This window comes from Phyllostomus discolor, chromosome 2 (genome assembly GCF_004126475.2).
Source record: "Phyllostomus discolor isolate MPI-MPIP mPhyDis1 chromosome 2, mPhyDis1.pri.v3, whole genome shotgun sequence".
NCBI lineage: Eukaryota > Metazoa > Chordata > Mammalia > Chiroptera > Phyllostomidae > Phyllostomus > Phyllostomus discolor.
In genome coordinates, this window is record NC_040904.2 from 200,445,157 (window position 1) to 200,469,638 (window position 24,482).

The 24,482-nt window shown below is 38.6% G+C and overlaps 1 protein-coding gene across 6 annotated transcripts in view; it reads left to right on the plus strand.

Moving 5' to 3' along the window:
• The window catches only part of SCYL2 (SCY1 like pseudokinase 2), a 58,303-nt gene extending 44,678 nt beyond the window's left edge, over positions 1-13,625 (plus strand). For all 6 annotated transcript variants that reach the window (XM_028531641.2, XM_028531639.2, XM_036019458.1 and 3 more), the window contains 6 exons: positions 428-546; positions 4,600-4,700; positions 5,885-5,951; positions 6,101-6,193; positions 9,266-9,385; positions 10,502-13,625. In XM_028531641.2, coding sequence (XP_028387442.1) covers positions 428-546; positions 4,600-4,700; positions 5,885-5,951; positions 6,101-6,193; positions 9,266-9,385; positions 10,502-11,149 — 1,148 coding nt within the window. In that variant the 3' untranslated portion in view covers positions 11,150-13,625. The remainder of the gene's footprint in view (positions 1-427; positions 547-4,599; positions 4,701-5,884; positions 5,952-6,100; positions 6,194-9,265; positions 9,386-10,501) is intronic.
• The last annotated feature ends 10,857 nt before the right edge of the window (positions 13,626-24,482 follow it).

Genomic DNA, 24,482 nt, shown 5'->3' on the forward strand with positions numbered 1-24,482 from the left:
ACTATGGTTCAAATATATTGAGTGTCATTGGCTAAAGATGTGAATAAATGTGTAGGAGTATACTTACACACTTTGAAATAGATGTCTCCAGTTGAATGAGAGGTCTGAAATGTATGCTGAAATGTTTTCAGGGTAGCAGGCATTCTGTAACCTTATTGTTGCACTGTAAGAACTGTACTTAGTTCTGATAGGCTTCTAATGTTACACTGTTGTTAAAGGTGCTCTTAAACTAAAGGAATACAGGGTAAATGTGTCATGGTGTGTAAATCTAAGTGATGATGGAGCTGAAATCGTTCTGATCCATATTCTAAGCACTGATAAGGAAAATTCTGTAACTATACTAATTATCAAGAGATTTCATGTAGATGAACTATTTTCCTAATTTGTGATATTAAATTGTACAGTTTTTCTTATTCTTTTCTGTCAGGCATTTACAAATGTACTTTCACACATAAGAAGTTGGGAATCACCAAAGAGCAGCTGGCTGGCAAAGTATTGCCTCATCTTATTCCTCTGAGTATTGAAAATAATCTTAACCTCAATCAGGTAGGAGTAATTTTGTGCTTTATTCAATTTATTCAGCTCATTGTTTCTTGGCATTAAATATAGAAATACATTACTTATAAATGTTGGTAAAACAAGGAAAAATATGTCAGAGTTAAGTGAACGCTTGTGGGTTCGAAGTATGGAGTATGTGAGATGGAAGGATGGGTTACTGGCAGCTTCATTGGGAGACAGTAAATAAGGAGGATGTGGAAAGATGTGTAGGATTTGGGACTACTTCGCATTTGAGGCTGGGAAGTATACATGAACAAAGAAATATGAATGTAATGTGTGTGAGGTGTGTATTCATTATTGCCGCATAGCAAATCACTCCAAACTTGGTGGTTTAAAACAACAAGCACTTACCTCAATTTCTGTGGGTCAGCAAAGCCAGAGCAAGTATTCTCTGCTTAGTTTCTCTTATCAGTCAAAGGCCGGGTCTCATCTGAAGGCTCAGCTGGTGTAAGGGTCTGTTTCTAAGCTCATCCCATGGTTATGGGTGGGAATCCTTTTGGGCTGTTGGACTAGTGGACTCAGTCCCTAGCTCTCTCTTAGCTGGCTGCCACTGTCAATTCTTTGCTTCATGGGTTTCTCCAACATAGCAACTTGTTTTATCAAAGTGAGAGAGAAAAAGAATCTGCTAGAAAGGTGAAACTTACAGTCTTATAATGTAATCAAGGAAATGACATCCCATTTACTTTTGCCATATTCTCTTGGTTACAAGCACCTCACAGGTCCTGCCCATGCTCAAAGATGAGGGATTACATGAAGGTATGAGTAGCAGAGTGAGGGGATAATTGGGAACCATTCTAGTCTGTCTGCCACTGGGAATGAATAATCCAGTTTGAGTGAGCAATGCCTGTAGTACAATAGGGGAGTAGTGGGAGAAGGATAAATTGAGACTAGAAAAGGTAGATTTTAAATACCTAGGTGATTTAGGTATTTGAAATTTTAAGGGTGTGGTAAATGCTTGAGCAAAGGGGTAAAATGTTCAAAAATTACTATAGAATTGTCTCTATGCATAACTCGTATCACTGTAGTTATCACAACCATGTGCTTAAGTGCCTGGCTCTCCTAGAAGGCTGGTTATTATAGCTTACTCTTCATTATATCCCCGGCAGTTAGTGCAGTGCCAGAAACAAAAATATTTATTGAGAGAAAATTTGAGGTACAGAGTAATGACACCCTTTGTTCATCATAGAACTGGTGTTTAATGAAGTATGATGGAAAAGACTCGGAGGGGTTACTGTTAAACTGAGAGTGTCGGGAACAGATAAGCGGGCAAGACTCGGAATTAAGGACTGCAAGTGAATTAGAGCAAAGCTGGGAGTTAAGCAGGAGAGCTCTGGGCATAGGGGAGAGTATTGAGTTAATGGAGCTTTCGAATTAGAGAAACATGGGATGTAAATCAGATCCAAAACTTCATGGAAGTGGTAGGGTTAGCCTCTGAAAGTTTGTGTTCTTAGAATTTCGTTTTTGGCATAAGAGTTTCTTCATATCTTATATGGCATGATTAAAGTTATGATTGGCAAAAAAGAGACTCAGTGAATATTGGGGAAGAATAGGACGATTGTGTGTTCAAGATAGTCTTTTAAGTCTGGATCATTTCTGTTCTTAGTTCTTATATTTATGATTTAGAGTGTTTAAAAATATCCCCAAATACTTAATTTAGAATACATAATTTTGTTTGAAATATGGTGTTAGTGTTCTTCAGCTTTATGGTTGTTGTTTTTTTTAGGGGCCTGTTTTCATCAACAGAAATACTTTGATTTCATATCTTCTGGTATTTTAGAATAGTTAGCATGGTCTAACCTGGAGTGGTCTATTTTCCTGTTCAGTTTATGGACAGGGTTCCTAATTCAAGACTGCCCTCTTCTGTCAGTTTTGATTGAAAATTATCTAAGTGTGTTATGATTATACAAAAATTATTATAGCTTAGGAAAATATATTTTTAGCATTTGATTAAAAAATAGCAAATTCTGTGCAGCAAAACACAACCACAACATATGTTCAGGGAGAGTTTCTAAGACCACCCCCAGATTCAGTGATTCACTAGGAGGATTCACAGGCCTAAGCATGTAGTCGTATTCATGGGTGATTTCTTGTGGTAAAGAATATAAAGCAAAATCAGCAAAGGGAGAAGGCTCATAGGGCAAAGTGGGGGCCAGAGATCAGGCTCAAGCTTCCAGAGTCATCTCCTGCTAAAGACACGAAGAATGTGCCTTGTTTCCCCAGTAATGAGTTGTGACAATATGTGAGAAATGTTGCCAACCAGAGGAGCTCATTAGAGACTCCATGCCTGGAATTTTTATTAGGAGCTGATCAAGTAGCACCCTCTGCCTGTTATGTACTCAAATTCCAGATTCTCAGAAGGAAAGCAGGTGTTCAGCATATAACATATTCTTTGTACAGTTTCCAAGTGTGTCTAACCTGTGGCCTGTGGGCTGCATGTAGTCCAAGATGGCTGTGAATGCAGCTCAACACAAGATCATAAATTTACTTAAAACATTATGAGATTTTCTGTAATTATGTGTCTCAGTGTATTTAATGTGCGGCCTAAGATAGCTCTTCCTCCAGTGTGGTACAGAGACAGCTAAAAGGCTGGACACCACTGGTAGGCACAGTGAGCCACTATCATTGGTTAATGGTGGGAACCTCTTAGTCCCTGGGCACCAGCCAAGGGCCAACCTTATAAATAGGCCTTTCCAAGGAGAACAGTTCAGGCCCACGCTAACTCATTTTGCACTGATTCCATGCAACAATATGGATGAATCTCACAAGCATCATGGTGAGCAAATGAAGGCAGACACAAAAGAAGATGTAATGAATGATTCCGTTTATATAAAGTACAAAAACAGTCAAAACTACATGCTAGAAGCCAGACTAGTGTTTACTCAGGGTGAGAGGGTGGTAAGTGACCGGAAGAGATCAGAAGGAAGCTTCTGGGGTGTTGCCAATGTTCTGTTTCTTCATAAGCCTACTGGTTAAATTCATTTTGTGATTTTTTTGAGATGTGCACTTATATGTATACTTTTCTGTTAGCATGTGTATTATACTTCATTAAAACGTTTTATGAACTAATTATCAGAGAGTCGGTCATTGTAAGGAAACATCATGACTTTTGTTGCTCTCGTGCTGGGACGAACGGTAAGTGGGTGGTAGAGCTCGGTGAGAGGCCGTGTAAGGGACAGCAGAAAAGAGCGAACCTTTGGAGACAGGCAGGATGGGTTCTACTTGTGCCGTGTCAGTTATTTAATGTCCCTGAGAAAGTAACTTTCTCTCTTGCTGAGCCTGAATTTCCTCATTTATAAAATAGAAATATTAATAAACCAACTTTGAAGACTTGTGAAGTTAAGGAAATAGTGTGTGTATAAGCACCCAGCCCAAAGGCATGGTTATGAGATTTGGGGAGAGGAAGAAAGCAGTTCTAGATTTTTTTCTGTAATAGATGGTATTATTCAAATAAATTATTTCTGATGATCCTGAAGGGCACTATACAAATTATTTAAGTTTAACCACTACATTAAGACATAGTGTTAGATTTACTTTATGAACTTTAATTGTTAGACTAGATACATATAGTATTTTTGACTTTTCAGAAGAACAGGTTTTATTTTGGCTGAACATTTTTATAACAATCTGAATACGTGGTAATTTTTTATCCATTATTAAGCATATTGTTTCTGGATGTGCACAAATTTAGATGGTAAATTTTGGATTATTCTAGGAAAACCAATATGTAATAAATACTGGGGATGAATTTATATAGTACTCCTGAATAATAGCTGTTAGACAATCAGGATATAAAATTAATGAAGACATGTTTTCTGAAACTTAAAAGGTCATCAATTATATCACCACCATACTAACATATTGTAAAAGCTTGCTATGATACGCTGAGTTTAAATATACTTTTTTTGTGACATCAATGGTATGAATGGGTCATATTTGGGTAAAAATGGGGAATATTATGATTTATGTGCTGAATTATCTTATTAGTTAACATTTGTTGCTAATTTGAAACATTATAACCATATCTATTTCTTGTTACACCAGTTCAATTCTTTCATTTCCGTCATTAAAGAGATGCTTAATAGATTGGAGTCTGAACATAAGACTAAACTGGAGCAACTTCATATAATGCAAGAACAGCAGAAGTAAGTAGGCTGCATGTGAATTGCCTGTGGCCTAGGCATAAGGTTAAAATTATCTCATTTTTCATTTTCTAGAATATGGACTAGAAAAATTGATGGCTTTCATGTTGACAAAAAATTTTCAGCATATTAAATTGAACTGAGCTAAAATAGACCATTGCTGAAAATCTTAATGTAATTTTTGAGTACAAAAGTATAATATGACATAAGCTTAGCATTTCCCTATATAGAGAAAATTCTGTTTCTGAGAAAATCTCTTGTTAGCATTAGCGACTGGCATTGTAAACTCAGGGTACTGATTACTAAGGGCACCAGTACCTTAGTAAGTACCTTAAGTACCTAAGTAAAGTTTCTTAGCATTCAAATCTGTAAAACCCTGGTGTTTTGATTTCTCCCTTTGTCTTTTCTCTAATGCCAGAAACATTTATGGAGCATTCATTTTGTATACAAAGAAAGAAAAGGTGAAAATTATTCATGGAGAATGCCAGTTTATTAAAATAAAATCTTTGCTATATTCTTTGCCTTAGTGCCGAGCGGGGGATGCATATGGTTTCAGGATACCTTTTAAAGTACACCCCTAACGGAATAGCTTTCCACCCCTATGCGGAATAGCTTTTGTATGCTCTAAGTATTCTGTGATGTATATATTGATATTTATGTTTGGTGGATTGACTATATAAACATAGAAACCTTGAAAAATAATTTAAAAAATGTATAACGAATTTTTAATATCTAGTATCTGTACTTGTGGTATAAATGAATCTTCTCTTTTCCTTATTCCAACCTAAATCCTGTGTTTTCTGCAAGGCATGGATCGGGTCCATGTCACAGTGGCTGTAGCATTTATTGTTAAGAGTCCACAGATTCTCAACTTTTTCCCATATTATATCTTCTCTCTCAGTGTATAAACTGATGGTACAAACCTTGCTTGCCTGGTTTTATGACATCCTGAGTAAATTTTCCAGTAAATCTCAAATGTTGAGTTTAAAAAAAAAGATTTGTATACTAATGTTAATTTAGAGGGCAGACATTACTACTAGTAAACACTGAAAAAGATTTATAGAATGAAGAATGAAGTTCAGTTTGTTTAGGTTCTAATAAATGTGGATGAACTATTTTTAGTATGAGTATTTTAAAAATATGCATTTCTTTTTATTGCTCTGTCATAATTCTTAATTTTCCTGCAGATCTTTGGATATAGGAAATCAAATGAATACTTCTGAGGAGACAAAAGTTACAAATGTTGGGTCTCAGGTAAGAAGACATTTAGATTATTTAAGTTTTTGTGAAAAGTGTTTGACATCGTGCTTCATTGGCTGAGGGGAAGGTTTTGCTCTTCAAGAAGTAAAATGACAAATTTCTTTGATGGCCTTTAAGCAGTTGACTTTTTTCTGTTTCATCAGATTGACAAAGTCTTTAACAGTATTGGAGCAGACCTCCTGACCAGTGGTGATGCAGAGCATAAAGAGGACGTGTTACAGAATAAACATAAAAGAGTACGTTTCTTCACTGCAGTTCTTTGTATTGTATGTGTGATAGGACTTCCTCTAAACAGATTGTTGTTGGGAAATAGTGTTTAGCATCTTAACAAGAAATATTCTTTAGTTAGTTTTATGAAATGTAAAAGTTACCACTGGATCACGAGCGGACCCATGTTGAGAATAAACATACTTAAGATTTTTAGTTGCTTTTTACTCAGCATCCCACGTGGTAATGTTTCTAGATTGCCTGGCTCCTCCGTTTGTTCTGCTGTGTGCTTTGCCAGTCACAGCCCTTGGTAACTTCTGTGCCTCTTTTCTGCTTCTGATTTCAAATAATAATAAACAATAAAATTATACTTTCCCATTGAAATATTGGTTAGCATCCAGTATAAAAAAATCCTTCAATTTTGAGTCGCTGCTGAGAGCAGTTTTCTTCTCTTCATTCAGCAAATAAGAGTACCTGTGTGGGTAAAGCTGTGGAGCTACTAGACATTGTGGTTTACAAAACTATAAGAGAACATTCTGTGAGTTTACAGTTTAGCTAAGTTGATAAAAGAAAAAGACAAACACCAAATTTGATGCAACCATTGTGAAAGAAGCTATTTATTTCTTCCCTGGCCTTTTGATGAGTCCCTAAAATAATTTTGGACTGAGATAGGAGGGACCCAAAAGAACCCAGATTATTTTCTGGAGAGTGGGCCTGTTGTAGTACAGGCTTCCCCCACTAGGTGCGTGTTCTAGGAAGCCATCTGTATCAGTGTACCAACTGGCGTTGTTATGAGAGGCTGCATTCAGCTTCGGTGAAATTTTTTTGAAAAAACTTCCAGTGTGTTTGCCCATTTCATGATGAGTGATTTACGAGCATACCTGCCCACACTTTGCTTAGTGGTCAGCAGTTTTTGACCAAAAATTGCCGTGGTCCAGCCGCAGCTAGGTCCAGGGTTTCCTGAAAGGTGGGTAAGGCGTCAGCGATGGGAGACAGACGACAACACGCCTCAGAGGACAGTGATGCTCTGTTCCGTTTATTGCAAGTACAAGCAGGTTTTTATACTTTCATTTTTAGCAGTGATTGACATTTGCGATTAGGTAAAGCAGAAAAAAATTAATAAAAAGGTAACCAGGAAAAATACAAAAATTCCCATAGATTCAATTATATTAAACAAAGATTATTTTAACCAGGAGAGCCATAAATCAGACAATTAGAAATAGCTGTACGTACAGAGTTTGAATGTCTTATTGTTTATTAAAATTCTCAGAATTTGTCATGGGGCAAAAGGATACACTAAATTGAATAGAGGTTATAGGAAATTTATTATAAGGCCTTTGTGATGTCTAACTTACCTATTTACCTTTTCTGTCTAAAATATTTCTCTATGTACCATGGACTTTAACTCCCTGGTAACTGTTTCTATGTGCTTAATTTATAATAGTTAACCAGCTTTTCTTATTTCTTTGCCTGTCTAATTCTACTTGATATATATTCCTATTCAAGGTAAAGGCGGGGCTGTTACTCCAACAACTTTTAGACATTCAGGGGCTATTTCATTAGAGGGGATTCTATTCTTTGGCCAAGAAATTATTTTATACAACTTCATTGGAATTATGCAAATCAATAAACCTGAGATACAGATATGTAACAATCCCACCACCTTTTAATCTCCAAAACAAACAGGTAAGGAGAGATAAACAGGAAATTCAGCTACAGTAAACTCTTTTTATTTCTTAGTTAATAAACACCAGGGAGGTCTGCTTTGAGCTAGCCTTTCCATGAAATTTAGACTATTATAAGGCACTTGAACTTCATCCTAATTGACCATTCTAATGTCACCCTCATTATATGCTCCTGTATAAGGCAATGGGAGATCTGGAACCCTCTGGAGACCATTAGCTCCTTTTGGGGGATACCATAATTTGCCAATAATCTAATATGCTACCCAGGGGTATCCCTGGGCTGTGGGTAAGGGTCTATATAGTTTTTTTCTTGTTTTCTAGAAAGACTCTTTGTATCTATGGGTAAGGAACAGGCATGGGAAAGTCCGCCAATAATTCAACCTATTGTAATTGATTTATGAATTCTTTTATAGGAACAGTCGGGGATAATTTCTTACTCAGGTTTATAAACACTTTATTTAAAACAATCTGGGCATGATTCAATAGTCTAGGGAGACCTAGTTGTCCCTTCAGAATTTCCCTCAAAATCAATCATTGACTCTTTTCGAGCCTCTTTCTTCTCATGTTCTGTTCTTATGGGAATCAGGGTACAAAGTAAGACCATGATTAATATTAGCAAGGAAATTATTAAAAGCAATCCCCAGAAGAATTACCACCCCCCTTTGTATGCCACGCTCTTCCAGGAAGATGGATTCCTTGAATGCCCTCTTTCCATGTTCAGACCTTGTCAAAAAACATGGTTGGAAGAGGGCGTGGCAAAAAATGGCTTAACCCCCATGCCCTATCCTTCATATTTATCTGATATTGTCCCAAGAAAACTTTTTTTATTTCCCTGTATGAAAAAAGTCCTCAAAGGGAAACATTTTGCCAATGTGGAAGAAGTGAAACTAAAAACAGCAGAAGCACTAAGAGGCATCAAAATCGAAAAGTTCAAACACTGTTTTGAGCAGTGGAAAAATGTCTAGATAGGTGTTACTGCATCAGATGGAGAGTACTTTGAAGGTGACTGAAGTTTAAACATGTAAGAATAAATATACAACTTTTTATAAGTAAATTCCAAGTTTTGGGGGGGTTATTTCTCCTAGACTAGGGTTGAATAAGAATCTCCCAATTTTATAAAATAAAATCAGTTAATCATGTTCTCACTGTCTGAAAAAATATGCTTCTAATGAGTGGTTTTAAAATAATTATTTTCATATTGGAAATATTTTAGCACAAATTTTGTGAGTTTCTACCTAAAGTTAATCATTCTCTGCAGTTTGTTTAAAGTTAATTTGAAACATAACTTACCTGTTGCAATCACCAATACAGGTATTGTCAAACATACCAAGACATACTTTACAAAATAAGAAATTTGCTGTTTTTCAAATGGAATTATGATGTTGGCAGTTCAATTTTTATTTTCACTTTTTTAAGGCATCACTTACACTTGAAGAAAAACAAAAATTAGCAAAAGAACAGGAGCAAGCACAGAAGTTGAAAAGCCAGCAGCCTCTGAAACCCCAAGTGCACACACCTGTCGCTCCAGTCAAACAGGTCAGAGTTCGTTTCTTTTTTTTTTTAAGCATACCATTCTTAAGGAGTAAGGTAGTAAAGAACTTAATCTGCTTTCGGGGTTTGTATAACCCTTTTACAGACTTTGTATTTAAAGAATACTTTACAGTTTCTAAAAAGTGTGGGCAGAAAGGGTTTTCCAGCAACTCCTCAATAGCCTGCGTGGTGTGTATGTTTCAAGATAATGCTTATTGCCAGTATGGAGGAAGTTAGATGAACAAGACAGTTTTTTTGTTGTTGTTGTTGTTTTTTAATATTAGGTGCCCTGGTACTAATTCAATACTAATCACTTTGAAATGATCAGGAACATAGTATTCATGTATTTATGTATTTTTAAACAAAAGCAATTTTCAAATTTTGGCTTTTCAATTATAGTTGAGTTTGTAACTTGGTTAGGAATATTTTTTCTATGGCCTGACCAGTGTTTACCTCCTACTGTGTTCTAGGCAGTGTTACAGGTGCTGTTACTGTGGCGATGATTCGTGCCCCTGCTTGTAGAGAATTTACATTCTTACTGGTTTCAGAAATAACTTTTTCTTCAAAGCTTTCTTGAAATTTTCTTTTGTTATCTCTTCTTAATAGAAATTTTTTTTTGCACCAAGAGGCAAAATCCAGAATATTTTGTAGTTGCTTACATAATAATAGAGAAAATTTTTCACAAAATGTTGATAGAGTTAAAAATATAAAAATGATAAAGTATCCTTTTTTGTAATGTGGATTTACTGATGAGGAGAATACAGTTCTATTTTAAGAAAGGTAGGTGAGACAATATTTCATTTGAGTTCAAAATTAGTGTTCCCTAGCAGCAAATTGTTTACAAATGTTTATTTGTAAAAAACGTACAGAAATACGTACTGGCAGGTTGCATTTGGCCTCTGGGCCTTGGTTTGCGAACTTGGTGTAGACTGTTGAGCTTAATTTTAACTTGTCCATTATATTCTGTCAAGCATTTATTCATTATAAAGTAATTTGGAATTCTTGGAGATGAAGTAATTCCCTCATGTTTTTCAGACTAAGGATTTTTTTTCTTTTTTTTAAGTATATTTTATTGATTATGCTGTTACAGTTGTCCCAATTTCTCCCCTTTCTCCCCCCCAGACTAAGGATTTGACAGACACACTGATGGATAATAACGTGTCATCTCTGACCAGCCTGTCTGTTAGTATCCCTAAAAGTTCTGCTTCAAGTACCTTCACCTCCGTTCCTCCCATGGGCCTTGGCATGATGTTTTCCACACCGATCGATAATACAAAGAGAAATTTGACAAATGGCCTAAATGCTAACATGGGCTTTCAGACTTCAGGATTCAGCATGCCCGTTAATACAAACCAGAACTTCTTCAGTAGTCCAAGCACACCTGGAGTGACCACGATGCCACTGGGAACACCTTCTGCTTTGCCAAACTTCAGTGCTGTGGGGGTTGCTCCTGCTGGTGGAAAGCAGACTCAACAAAGACCCACAGATATGTCTGCCCTTAATGATCTCTTTGGCCCTCAGAAACCCAAAGTTAGCATGAACCAGTTATCACAACAGAAACCAAGTCAGTGGCTTAATCAGTTTGCACCTCCTCAAGGGTCTCCTGGTGTGGGCAGTTCAGTAATGGGAACACAGATGAACATGATGGGACAATCTGCCTTTGGGGTGCAGGCTAACCCTTTCTTTAGCCCACAGAACTTTGCACAGCCACCAACTACTATGACCAATAGCAGCTCAGCTAGCAATGATTTAAAGGATCTTTTTGGGTGAGGTGTATTGCCCCTAATTTTGAAGGATTGCTTCAGTTTTAATCATGGGTGAACTGATTTACATCTTTATATAGGTTGCTTGGAGGAACTACTTCTGTGGGAAAATGAGTGGCTCTAAGACAGAAAACACCTGTTTCCATGCCAGCATAGTGGTTGTATGGACTTCTATAAGAGTAGAAAGCATTTTTAAAGCATTGAGAATTTTTTTTTCTCTTACCATATTCAAGTTTTTAAAAGACCCAACCTGTATCTATCTCAAAGAGAAAAAAAAAGATGCTCAAGTATCTTGAATAGCAGAATTTTTAAATCAAATGTTTATTTTGCTTGAAAACCTGGTATTATTTTAAAAAATCTAGTTGATGGTAATTGCAATTTTTATCTATTAAATACTACATGGTACACAGTCTGCCTTCAGAAGCCATTAGTCTTCATTTTAATGTGTGAAAAATCTTGATGCTGTATTGATTTGTTTGCATTTAGTATGACTGAGTGAGAAAATAATAAGCAAAACAAGAAAGGGATCAGGTTACTTGCTTTTTCCAATCTTCTCAGATGAACTGATGTTTAGTAGAAAAGACTGAGCAAAATTTAACATAATGTCGATTTCATTGGTTCAAACTAAAGACGTTATTAACCATCTTAAATGCAAATTAATCATTGTAAATTATATTTTAGCATGGTCTGCCTCAAGTAGTAATGTTTTTTGTTGTTGGTTTGTTTTTTTTTTTTGCATTTACTTGGATATACTTAGAATCACTTTTTCCTATGGTATCACAGACAGAAGAGGCATGTACTAGTTTGTACAGATATGTGACAAAGCCCTCTGATGTGATTTCCCCGACTGCTGCCTTCATCTTGCGTCTGAATTCACAATTCTGAGGTTGCAATACACATGAATTGCATTTTCAAAAGGAGATTTGTAAGAATTAAACTATATTTAGTGAGTAAAGTTTTGGGATTTCTGCTGTATTGTTTCAAATGTAATAAACTTGACTTCTATAAAAATGAGCGGTTGTATCTTCTGGCTACCAAGAGATCACTTTTGAGCTAACCGTGATAAAGTCTGACCTCACAACTGAAGTTTACTTCTTTTCTAGTAATACTTTTCTCTGATTTGCTGATACTTCATTCAATCACAAATGGAGCCTTATGCTATAAATGTGATTTGTATTTTGTTAAGTTATATTCCATCATTATATGGTAACTTTAAAATGATCATTCAGAGAAATATTTATGTATTATAGTTGCTGCCATAGAGTTTGTGGTTTTTTAAATACCTGAAACCAGCAATTATTTGAAATAAACCATATGCAGTTTAGTGTGCTGATACTGTCTATTCATTGAAATATATATGTATGCATACAGTAAATTTCTCATTGACCACACAGAACTTGATTATAAAGTGTAATTTGATGCTAATTTTGCTGGCAGCATTCGGTAAGGGCGTACTTTAAAAAATACGAAGTCAGCTTTACATTTGGTTTCTTTACGAGCTGTGTACTTGGTTCTGTGGTTCTAGAGAAAGGACTCGCAGGATTGCTGAAGAAGCAGCCAAGAAATGAAAAGCACTGGGAAGATCAAGTGTTTCGACAAACACATTCACACCTTGACCAGATTATGTCTTGTTTGTAACACAATAAGATTTCTCTTGAGAAGAGTTTACATGGAATAAAATGGTTTCATGTTAAAGAGTTTTTCTTTGTAACAATTCAGTGGTCACTGCTTATTAGGAAATGGCTTTTTATTTTGTAAAATACTTTGATGTCAGTATGTTGAATTCTAGTTAGAGGGAAAGCTTCATGTAATACATATACTTTGAACTTCTAAGTATAAAAATAGGTTATTTGAAAAAATATGGTATATAATTCTTAGGTAATTTGCATATCTTGAAATTTGCTCATTGATTGAGGTATGGTGCTACATTTTTAGAAAATTTTTCCCTACACTTTATTTCCTCAAAGGTATATTATTTAAATAATTTTCAACAATTGAACTGTTACTGTTGCCTTTTTCTGTTGAGAAATTGCCTCTGGAAAATAGTTCTATTTTTAGGCTTGTATTTCTATGTGAAGTACTGGATCACCTTAACAGTTATTTTAGATATTGACAGCATTTAAGTTCCTTATGCTTAGAGTAGAACATTGGTAGGTTGAAAGTACCTGCAGACAAAAATTACAGGAAAGGTCCCCTTTTATCTGAATTGGCTCTTCTAATACTCAAGTGTGTGATATATGTAGAGGATGTGTAAAAGGAAAGGGAAATTGACTGTGTACTTGGTTTGCTTTTTATTTGGAATGCTATGACCCTTCTTTTCCCCTGAACAAGTTAAGGAAGTAGTTTTTTGTTATGTTTATTTTTTTTAACCTGTAAAATACCTCACATGCTTGCTTTTACATATTAAAGGAAAAGTATATGTGAAAGTACCTGACAGCAAGCACAGAGTATGCACCAAATAAATTTTAGCTTTGATAAACCATTCCATATTAAGTTGTGATTTCATGCTTCGTGATTTACTGGTCTTGAGAGAATTTTAGAGCAAAACAAATGATAAGAATTCAAACCACTGTATAGGAACTTAAAAGATTATGTCAGTGGCTTTCAAAATGTAACTGCGACATTCACTAAGAATGTATCTTATAATGCAAACCAGTATGTAAAATATATACTGGAAACAAAAGTTTCAGAGAACGTGTTGAATTTTTTATTCTATACTATTTATTTAAAAAAAAAAAACTTGTTACAACCTCTAAAGGGATTTCATGTTGTAGGTTGAATAACAGTGAAATAATTCAGCCCTATGTTTGTCCAAGCAGACATAGAAACAGAGGGCCAGGGATTTACGCGGCCTTTCCTGAGTTGGTCAGAGCCGGGAAGAGAAACTAGATTGTTTCCCAATCTGCAGTCCCATTCTCTCTACCATGTTGCATCCTTTCTGTGCTTTATTGTATTGAATTCCTCTGGAGTGGCATTGGTAGAAGCTGTTTTACGTAGCAAATGTGTGTTCAGTGCTTACTGGTTACCATAAATACATTTAGGTTGGAAAAATTGAGGCAGAGGGAGATGACAGAACAAATGTTTAGTCAGAGCCTATGGGCTGCTGCTCTGATTTGTGGGTGCAGCGGGCTGGGGGAGCCGGGTCAGCAGTGCTTACAGCGTTGGAGCAGAACTAAAGCATATGACCTCTAGGAGCAGGAGGTGCAGTGCAAAAAGCCATTTCACCAACATGGAGTTTGTTGGCTACTGGAGACGTTGTCCAAAGCAGCCAAGTTGCTCCAGCTACTCAGAGGATTTAACTACCTGGGATGCAAGCCATGGATGTGATTTTAAATTTCCTAGTAACCACACTTTTTAAAAAAAAATAGGCAAAATTAATTCTAACAGTATATTTTATTTAATGGAATAGAGCCAAAATATCATTTTAACATATAATTGATACAACATTTAATGAGATAGTTTGCATTCTTTTGTATACTTGGCTTTTGAGATCTAATATTTATTTTGCATCTCAATTCCAGGTAGCCACAATTTTAGATGCTCGGTAGCCAGTGTGACTGGCAGCTACCGTATTAGTAGTGTAGGTATGTGTGGAAACTGAGTGGCCAAAAGACTGAACTACGGCAATTACGATCTTACCGTTTCCCGGCTCCAAATTCATCCCTCTCGGACCTGCTTTGTAACACTGGAGTGGGACTCTAAACTTGTCTGCTTCACCCGCTTGACCGAGTGGCAGGCGTCATAGATGGGGGGCCCTGAGGTAGCAGTGTGAAGCAGTAGCAGCTGGAAGCAGTAGCAGCAACTTCACTCTGGGTTTTGGTTCTCCATTTCCTTTTGTAGGAGCCCAGGGGCTCTAGCTGAGGAACTCCCGCTTACTGTGCCTCAGGCCATGCTGCCAGCCCTGCAGCCACTTTGGAGCAGCTCCCCTGAGCTGCTTCTACAGCCCCTTGGCCATTTCCTCAGGCAGCTGTCTTCCCACTCCAGGGTGTGTTCCCTCCGACAAGGGGTTCTGTGGACACCACACCCTCTCCAGTGAAGTCGGGGCTCAGCGCTCAGCCTGGGGGAGGAAGAAAGCCTCTCCTAGTCTTCAGTTCCTTCCTTTTTTTTTTTTTTTTTACTTTCAGAGATGGTAGCTGCTTTTTTTGCAGCTGTTACTTCTGCACTCCTCAGAATCCTTTTTTATCCTTTTAAATAATCAATCACTTTCTTATTAACAATTACTAAAATATTCGCATTCAAATATCTGGCGTGGTTTCTGTCTCCTGACCCCACTCTCTGATATACTCCTGAATCTACTAAACTATTTTATTTTATCTTTTTCTTTTTTAATATATTTTATTGATTATGCTATTACAGTTGTCCCATTTTTTTCCTCCTCTTTATTTCCCTCTGCCCTGCCTCCCTTACCCCCAGCATTCCCCCACCTTCAGTTCATGTCCATGGGTCATAAATATAAGTCCTTTGGCTTCTCCATTTCCTATACTATTCTTAACTTCTCCCTGTCTATTTTCTACCTACCATTTATGCTTCTTATTCCCTGTACATTTTCTCCCATTCTCCTCCCTCTTCCTCCCCACTGATAACCCTCCATGGTATCTCCATTTCTGTGATTCTGTTCCTGTTCTGGTTGTTTGCTTTGTTTTTAGGTTCAGTTGTTGATAGTTGTAAGTTGTCATTTTACTGTTCATATGTCTGATCATCTTTTTCTTAGGTAAGTCTCTTTAACATTTCATACAACAGCTTGGTGATGATGAACTCCTTTAGCTTTACCTTGTCTGGGAAGCACTTTATCTGCCCTTCCATTCTAAATGATAGCTTTGCTGGATAGAGTCATCTTGGGTGTAGGTCCTTGCCTTTCATGACTTTGAATACTTCTTTTCAGCCCTTGCTTGCCTGTAAGATTTCTTTTGAGAAATCAGCTGATAGCCTTATGGGAACTCCTTTGTAGATAACTCTCCTTTTCTCTTGCTACTTTTAAGATTCTCTCCTTATCTTTAATCTTAGGTAATGTAACTGTGATGTGCCTTGGTGTGGGCTTCCTTGGGTCTAACATCTTTGGGACTCTCTGAGCTTCCTGTACTTCCCGGAAGTCTATTTCCTTTGCCACATTAGGGAAGTTCTCCATTATGTTTTCAAATAAGTTTTCAATTTCTTGCTCTTCCTTTTCTCCTGGCACCGCTATGATTCGGGTGTTGGAACGTTTAAAGTTGTCCTGGAGGTTCCTAAGCCCTTTCCTCACTTTTTGAATTCTTGTTTCTTCCTTCTGTTCTGGGTGAATGTTGATTTCTTCCTTCTGTTCCAAATCATTGATTTGAGTCCCAGCTTTCTTCCTGTCACTGTTGGTTCCCTGTACGTTTTCCTTTAATTCACTTTGCATAACCTTCACTTCTATTTTGTGACCATCCTCAACCATTTCTGTGAGCATCCTGACTACTATTGTTTTGAACTGCATCTATTAGGTTAACTATCTCTTCATTGCTTAGTTGTATTTTTTGAGTTTTGATCTGTTCTTTCATTTGGGCAATTTTTTTTTTGTCTTGGCTTGCTTGTTACATAGTAAGGGGCTAAGCCTTAGGTATTCGCCAGGCTAGGGTAACCCACCTTAATGCTATATTTTGGAGAGGGGATCTGGGAGGGAACAATGCTACTTGCTTGGCTCTCAGCCAGCTTTTAATCACTTCCCCAGCCACCCACCAGCAAATTGGGCCCTTCTGGTGCTGATTCCTCGTGGGTGGGTTTGTGTATGTTCTGGGACCCTGTGGGTCTCTCCAGTGAACTCTCCTGTGAGTCTGGGAGTTCCTCCTGCCGCCGCAACCGCCACAGGTTGTTATAGTCAGAAGTTTTGAGGCTTTATTTCCCTGCACTGGAACCCTGGGTTGCGCAGTCTGTCTCACTCCCCAGTTGTTCTTCCCAGTTTATTTGTGTGCAAATGTGAGATCACCCTCTCCACCAGACGCTGTCTCACCCATCCCGGTCTTCCATCCGCCACCTTGCTGCAAGTCCTCTCCACCCTGGCTGTCCATCTCCACCCCTCCTACCAGTCTGGATGAATGTTTCTTCTTTAACTCCTTGGTTGTGAAACTACCATACAGTTCAATTTTCTGGCAGTTCTGGTGGGTTTTTGTTTTTAATTTTTTTCTCCTTTTTTTGGTTGTGTGAGGAGGCACAGTGTGTCTACCTTCGCCTCCATCTTGGCCGGAAATCTCTACTGAGCTATTTTAAATTAAGGCTGTACTTAAGCTGCTAGCAAAGGCCATATGGAATTACATGTATATACCTAGCCTATGTTAAAAACTTTCCTTTCTTAGGAGTTCTTTTGAAATGTGCCTGTCGAGGAAATACAGTTTAGCTACTTTAATTATACCTATTTGATGCCGTTCCCATTTTTATCGTTTTTTTCTTTTCTACTTTTTGGATACATTCCTTTGCGTAATGGCAAAGATTGTTAGGGAAGCCAGTGTTTGACTTTCATATAAAAGTAAATGAGATCGAGGCTTTAATGTCTAGAATTCGAACATAATAATAAACATGCTTCTCTTCCAAGTCTGTGTCTTTAAAAGCTTGCCAGTCTTCCTACAGTCAGCGATCAAGCGAATGTCAGATGTTGGGTATTCCATGGGCACACTAGAGATGCCTAGATGTTGGACTCAGATAAAGTTGGGTTTTGTTTTTAAGGTTTTTTTTTTAATTCAGCGGAAAACTATATCATTTATGCTATAGGGGTAGGGATACATTTATACTGTAAGGAGGCGGGCTGGGATGCTTTAACAATTGTCATGTGTTGGTACAGATCCAAAATTGTTTTTAGGAAGCTCTTGTCTCTACCAGAAGGGACTCTTAACATCACTTTTGTGACTCAATGGAAAGGCCTCTGGTGGGGGTGGTGTGCTCATTGGACTGCGCCAGCTTCAGGAGGGGGGACCATCTCGGCCCCTCTCCAAGGATGGCAGGGACCTGCCTGTAATCAGCAGTAATGCCTGTACTCTACGTATTCATTGGAAAACAACCTTTAACTTTCTTGCCCAATGTTCAAAATCTCATTTTTGAGAAATGTTTATGGAGGAAACCAAAAATGGAGTAATCCAGCCGTTTCTCTTGAAATGGAGCCTACTGGGGAGACCTTTGTGCCTGATTGCCACGTGTGGGCCACGCATCGGGTTCCTTTACCACACTTAACTTTGGACTGTATTGCGAAACCGGCTTTCGTGTTGGGAATGATGCTGGTTCACTCTAACATACAACAGCTTCTTTGAGGACCCACAGGAAAAATTCAGGGTTCAGTTCAGGAGTAAATGTGCTTTTAAGCAACTAGTTTGCCCTTTTAAAAACCTGCAAGTAATGTAACAAATCACATATTGACAGTTGGGCGGCTCAGGCAGAATTGCAGGCTACCTGCTACAAATATGTAGGAGGTTAAAAATATTCGTTGTTTGGCACTTGCCCTTTGGCTTTATCTGATTTTTAAAATTCTGATATCTCCTTTACTCTGATTTCCTTTCTTCCTTTTTCCAGGTTTTATGTCATGTTCTCAGAAAGTCTCAATAAGGTAGAGTAGAAATAAATATGTGGGGTGAATGAGTTTAAATCTTGTCTTTCACCAACCAAATTAAGTTTTTCCAGCTGTGCAATGAGGATCACTCTTTACCTCATTAGGAGGAAACGAGGTGAAAATTGTGAGGCACCTGGCAAGGCCCCTGGCACGTGGTGGGTGCTCAGGCGATATCCCCACCTTCCTTATGAGGGACCTACACGTCTAAAATAAAACCTGATAGATAAAAATACAACATGCTAGATATCTCACCTAGCATGATTTGAACACCTTTATTTTTCAGAAAAAAAGTGAAAAAATAGGTTTTAGGCTTGGCACTGTCAGATTCTTGGGACAAACAGTAATGGAGATGTGGGCCTTGACCTCAGGGAATCTGCACTGTGGTTATAAAGGCAGAGGAGTGCCCTGGCTGGCGTAGCTCAGTGGATTGAGTGTGGGCTGTGAACCAAAGTGTCGCAGGTTCGATCCCCAGCCAGGGTACATGCCTGGGTTGCAGGCCATGACCACCAGCAACCGCACATTGATGTTTCTCTCTGTCTCCCTATCTCCCTCCCTTCCCTTTCTAAAAATAAATAAATAAAATCTAAAAAAAAGTCTTATTTGAAAAAAAAAAAAGGCAGAGGAGTAAGCAGACAAGTGCGGGACAGTGCAGTTCGTGCCGTGACCCATCTGCAGAGGACAGCCGCCCCACCTGGACCAGGGCGTTGGGAGGGCTTCTTCAGAGGACGTGGGCCTGTACTCGGCCTTGCCAAGGAGCCTTTTTAAAATAGTTTTTGATGCTGTCAAATGATTACTTAGGAATGGCATTTTCCCAAATTAAACTGGACACACTGTGGAGGGGATTAGAGCAGGTGACTCCCAAGGTCCTTTTGAATTCTGAGGTTATATGAAAGTGCTTGAATTAAGGCAAGTCTGGCCAAATGACTTGATTACCAAGAGACGTGGAATTAATGTCAGCTGCTTAAAACACCTCCTATTAGATTAGGCCAGGGACGACAGCAAGGCCAGGTGCAGAGTGATTGAGGATTGTATCATTTGGTAGCTAATAATTTATGCTTCGCTGAACATTTCAGAAATTTAAGAATCCACACATACAGGCTTAATAAACGTATGCCAAGTAGATCAATTTATTCAGGGTGGTGATGGGGGAATGAATGCCTGGCATAAATATATTTAGTGTATAAACTACCAGAAGATGTCACTGTTTCCTAAGTAATGGTCCATTTATAGCCACACCCCCACACCCCCCTTTTCAGGTACATTTTTTGAATGTTGACAGGCTGTGACAGATTAATAAGAATATGTGGCTTCTGGTATTTAAACTATGAGGAGGATAAGGCCTCACCAGAAATACTTACCCAACGTGTGTAGGTTTGTTCCATCTTAATTCTTGATGCCCAAATATGAACCCTGTTTACCTCTCTGTATATTGAAACTCGCTGGACACTCCAACTTCCACCTGCACTTTCAAAAAAAGCAAAGGTGGTAAGAAATTCTCCAAAGTATACTCTGATCTTGACTTCCTCCCACATTTTTGGGGTTGCATTATGATGCATATTTTTCCAAATCACTGTCCCTGGTGTGTAAAGCAAAATGGAAAGTGTTTCCATGCTGCAGTGACACTGAGTGAAATGAACCAGTATCTCCCCAGTCACTCACAAATAGGGACTTCGGACCAAGTCTGAGCCAATCTGTACTCGGTGACCACACAGTAATATATGTTAAAGGAAAATAAATTCTGTTGGTTTTACAGCCAGGGGACAGACTAAAAAAAAGTGGATATTTGGATGTCTTATGTTGGGGGTGATGGGAAGTGGGATTCTGTGAGATGAAATGATAAATAATGTGTTAGAGGCAACGGGCAACAGCCAGCAGATGAGGGTATGATTTCTGGTCCAGCTCTGCCGAAATATCTCAGAAGAACTAAGTCCATTCATCACACTGTGACGAAAGTGGAGTAATCTGCCTACTCCCGTTCTCTAGGTAGTTACAAGTCTCAAAGAAACAATGAAAAATGAAGTTGAAAGTGATTCAGAAATATAAGGAATCCAGGTACTAAGTAAATCCTTCTAAGAAAAATGTAAAAATACTTAGAAATTATTCCATGCTGTGTAAAGACATTCCATATTTTTGTATTTTGATTACTTGACTTTTAAATTTACTACTGGGGAAAATGACATCTGGTATCTAGACAGTTACAATGACAGACTGGAAGTGGAACTTGATACATGTTTCTAGTGTGTCCATGTGTGTGACCATGTGTTATAAAGTGTTATAGAGATGTTTTATTTCTTAAAAATAGTATAAAATTATGTTCCTAAGGTAATTTAGCAACATAGCCACATTAAATTCCAGTACCCCACTCAGAGTGAGCTGAGATGTAACGGGACTAACAGTGCTTTACTGTGGACTGGAAGCAGTGTGGTATCATGAAGTGAGCATTGTAATCGGATGGTTTAAATCCTGGCTCCACCAAAGACTGTGTAACTTTGGACAAGTTCTTGAGTTTGAGCCCCAGCTTTCTGATACGTGAAATGAGGAAGTATCTGTTTGGTCATTCTACCTGTCACGTCTGCTTTTTCATTCTGTTTTACGAGAATGAAATGAGACAGGAAATTTTAGTCAGGGGGACAGATAAGGAAGCAGTTACAGTAGAATGGGGTAAGGGTTCCCACTCATCTCCCCTTAGAAAGGATATCTTGTTTGAAAGTGCATTGCTTAGGTAATTTCTCTAAAAAAGCTGTTAGATGCTTTTATTTTATTTATTTTTTATTGTTGTTATTCTATTACAGTTCTCCCAACTTGCCCCCTTTTCCTCCTCTACCCAGCCCACCCTCACTCCCACAGTCAATCCCCACACTGTTGTCCATGTCCGTGGGTCATTCACACATGTTCTTTGGTTCGTTCCTTCGCCTTCTTCCCACCATGATACCCCTCCCCTCCCCTGGCAGCTGTCAGTTTGTTCCATGTTTCCATGTCTCCAGTTCTATTTTGCTCATTAGTTTATTTTGTTCATTAGAGTCCTCTTATATAAAGTGGGACCATATATTATTTGTCTTTCACCACCTGGCTTGTTTCATTCAGCTTAGTACTCTCCAGTTCCATCCATGCTGTCACAGAAGGTAGGAGCTCCTTCTTTCTTCCTGCTGTGTAGTATTTTATTGTGTAAAGGTACCACAGTTTTTTGATCCACTGATCTACCAATGGGCATTTAGGCTGTTTCCAGCACTTGGCTATTGTAAATAACACTGCTATGAACATCGGGATACATAAGTTCTTTTGAATTGGTGTGTCTTATCAGACTTGGGTAGAGGGTGGCAATCTCAGCCCAGAGGCTAATGCATAACATAACTAATGTTATGTTAACCTCTCTCTCCTTTTCAGTTACAGTTTACATTCAGTATTATTCTGTATTAGTTTCAGGTGTACAGCATAGTGGTTAGACAATCATGTACTTTAGAGAGTGGTCCCCCCCCCAATATTTTAAGTACCCATCTGGCCCCATACATATTTTACCTATTGGTTTGCCCTACTTTTTGGAGAAACTTTTTAGTGAAAGCAAGCAGATTAGTTGTGTTATCGTAAAAAGCAGCTCAGTTGTATTTATTTCTAAAATGTTCACAGTAGCTAGCACAAGTTTACCTATAGTTAGGTGCTCGATGACATTTGGAAAGATGGAAGGATTCTGAGTACATCTTTCCTGAGTTACATTAAGGCAGTCTCCCGTGCCCACGGCGGGCTCCTAGGATCCCAGTGTCCCAGGCACTGCAACGACACAAGCCCAGGAAATGGGTTTAAGGATCTAGACCGAGATCTCCGCAGCTTTTCTTGGACAAATTGAGTCATTATACCTGCTTGTTTTGTTTCACAGGGTTGTAAGAATCAAATGAAATATTTGAAAGTGCTTTATGTCCAGATTTGACTATTAACAAAAATGAATATTAAATATAGGAGAAGTGCAATGAATACAAGTTTTCTATAGATTCCAATTAGTAGTAATGATAGTTACCAACAATATTCAAATTTGAAAGGCTTGAGAGAAGTCCTAGGTAAAATAGAAACTTCTGTGCTGGTCTCAGTGTGGTCTGGGGGGAGGCAGGGTGGGAGTACGGAGTTGGGTGAAGAAAGGGGTTGCTTGGAAACCTGTGGAAAGGGGAAAGCTGTGCAGAACCCAGGAGAGAAGGAACCTTGTCTCTTTATGAAGTTTCTTATAAAAAAAAAAGGTAACCAGTTTGGGCATTGGCTGTAAACCAGATTAATATTTTCCACCTAACACTTTGATTGGATTAGATTAAATTATTTTCTTGAATATACAGTATCTTCAGGTGGTTTGGGATTTGTTTGTTTGCTTTTTCTTTCTTAGTCTACATAGCAGATTGGAATGACCTGGCTCATAACCAGCCCCTGAGCTCCACTGTTTTCACTGTCGGAGACTGGATTCCTCACAAACGGTCAGGCTTGCCTGTGGGGCGTTAGGCAGGGGCAGTGTTGGTATTACATGACGTGGATTTTAAGTCATTGCAATAGTCAGAAGTCTTTATCTCTGAGGAGCAGAGTAAATTAAAAGAGAGCAATTTGCAGTAAGGATGCAGGTGTTTTGTGAAACCCCACGGTTGGGCAGCGGGGTCTGGGCAGGCAGGGACTGGCAGGGCACTAGATGCACGAACATCCTGAGCTGGGTCGTTTCATTCCTCTCGCTCTTTGCCAGGCCAGTGTTCTCTGCATCTCCAGTAAATAAAGTGAACTGTAGCCACTCCACACAGTTCAGGTTCCAGGGTCCTGTGAGATTAACTAGCAGTTTTTCAATTCCAGTGTTGAGTTACCGGGAGAATTGCTGCACACCTACTTTCCTCTGCCTTTGTTGTATTTGATATTTTGAGACAGGAGCTGGTTTTAATGAATTATATAATGTTCAAGATCGTTGCCCCACCGTGTTTTTCTCCACTCAGCAGACCAGCCACCTCTCGGAAACTGTGCAAGCTTCTCCCAGGCGCCATGCTCTCTCATGCAAGTCTCTGCTCTCACATTTTTCCCTTCTGTTTGCCTCACTTTTTCTTATCCCTGAAAGCTTACACCACCCTGCCCTCATCTAGGAGGTCCCCCCTTGACCCCCTAAGTCAGAGGTCCTTGCCTGTGCTGCTGTATCCCATGGGTGGCACTCACTGTAATGGACCCACTCGTTTCCTGGTTGGTTGATTTCTTCAAGGGGAATATCACAGTAACCATTATCACCAGCGCCTCCAAAGGGCCTGCCACATAGTAGGCCCTCAAAGAAAGATGCGAGTGAATAAATGAATGAAATGAGCCTCAGTTCTGAAAAGTCCAGCTTTATATTGTCTCTACGATCAGCGGCCCTGGAGTGGAGGTTAAGAGTGCAGGCTCTAATGCTACACTTCCTGGGTCCATATCCCCTCTCTGCTTAGTTTCCTAGCTGTGTGAACTTGAGCAAGTTTGCTCAAACTCTCTGCGCCTTGGTTTCCCTGTCTATGGTTGGTATAAGGATAGTACCTACCTCGAGGAGCGTTGTGGGGGTTAAATGAGTTAAGTGCTTCAAGTCTGGCACCTAGAAAGGGCTCCATAAATGTTAGTTATTGTTATCATCAGCCATCTAAATCAGCGCCAAAAACTGTTGTCGACTCAGGTGTATTCCGTAAGCAATACATTCTGCAGGGATGGTTAGTGCTCTTAGCAGTCATTGACCCTTAAGAGAGATTCAGGTGGCCTTGGCCAATAGTGCTTCCATTATTTGCTCTAGAAGATTAGTAACCCAAGGGTATCGTGGAATTAAGGA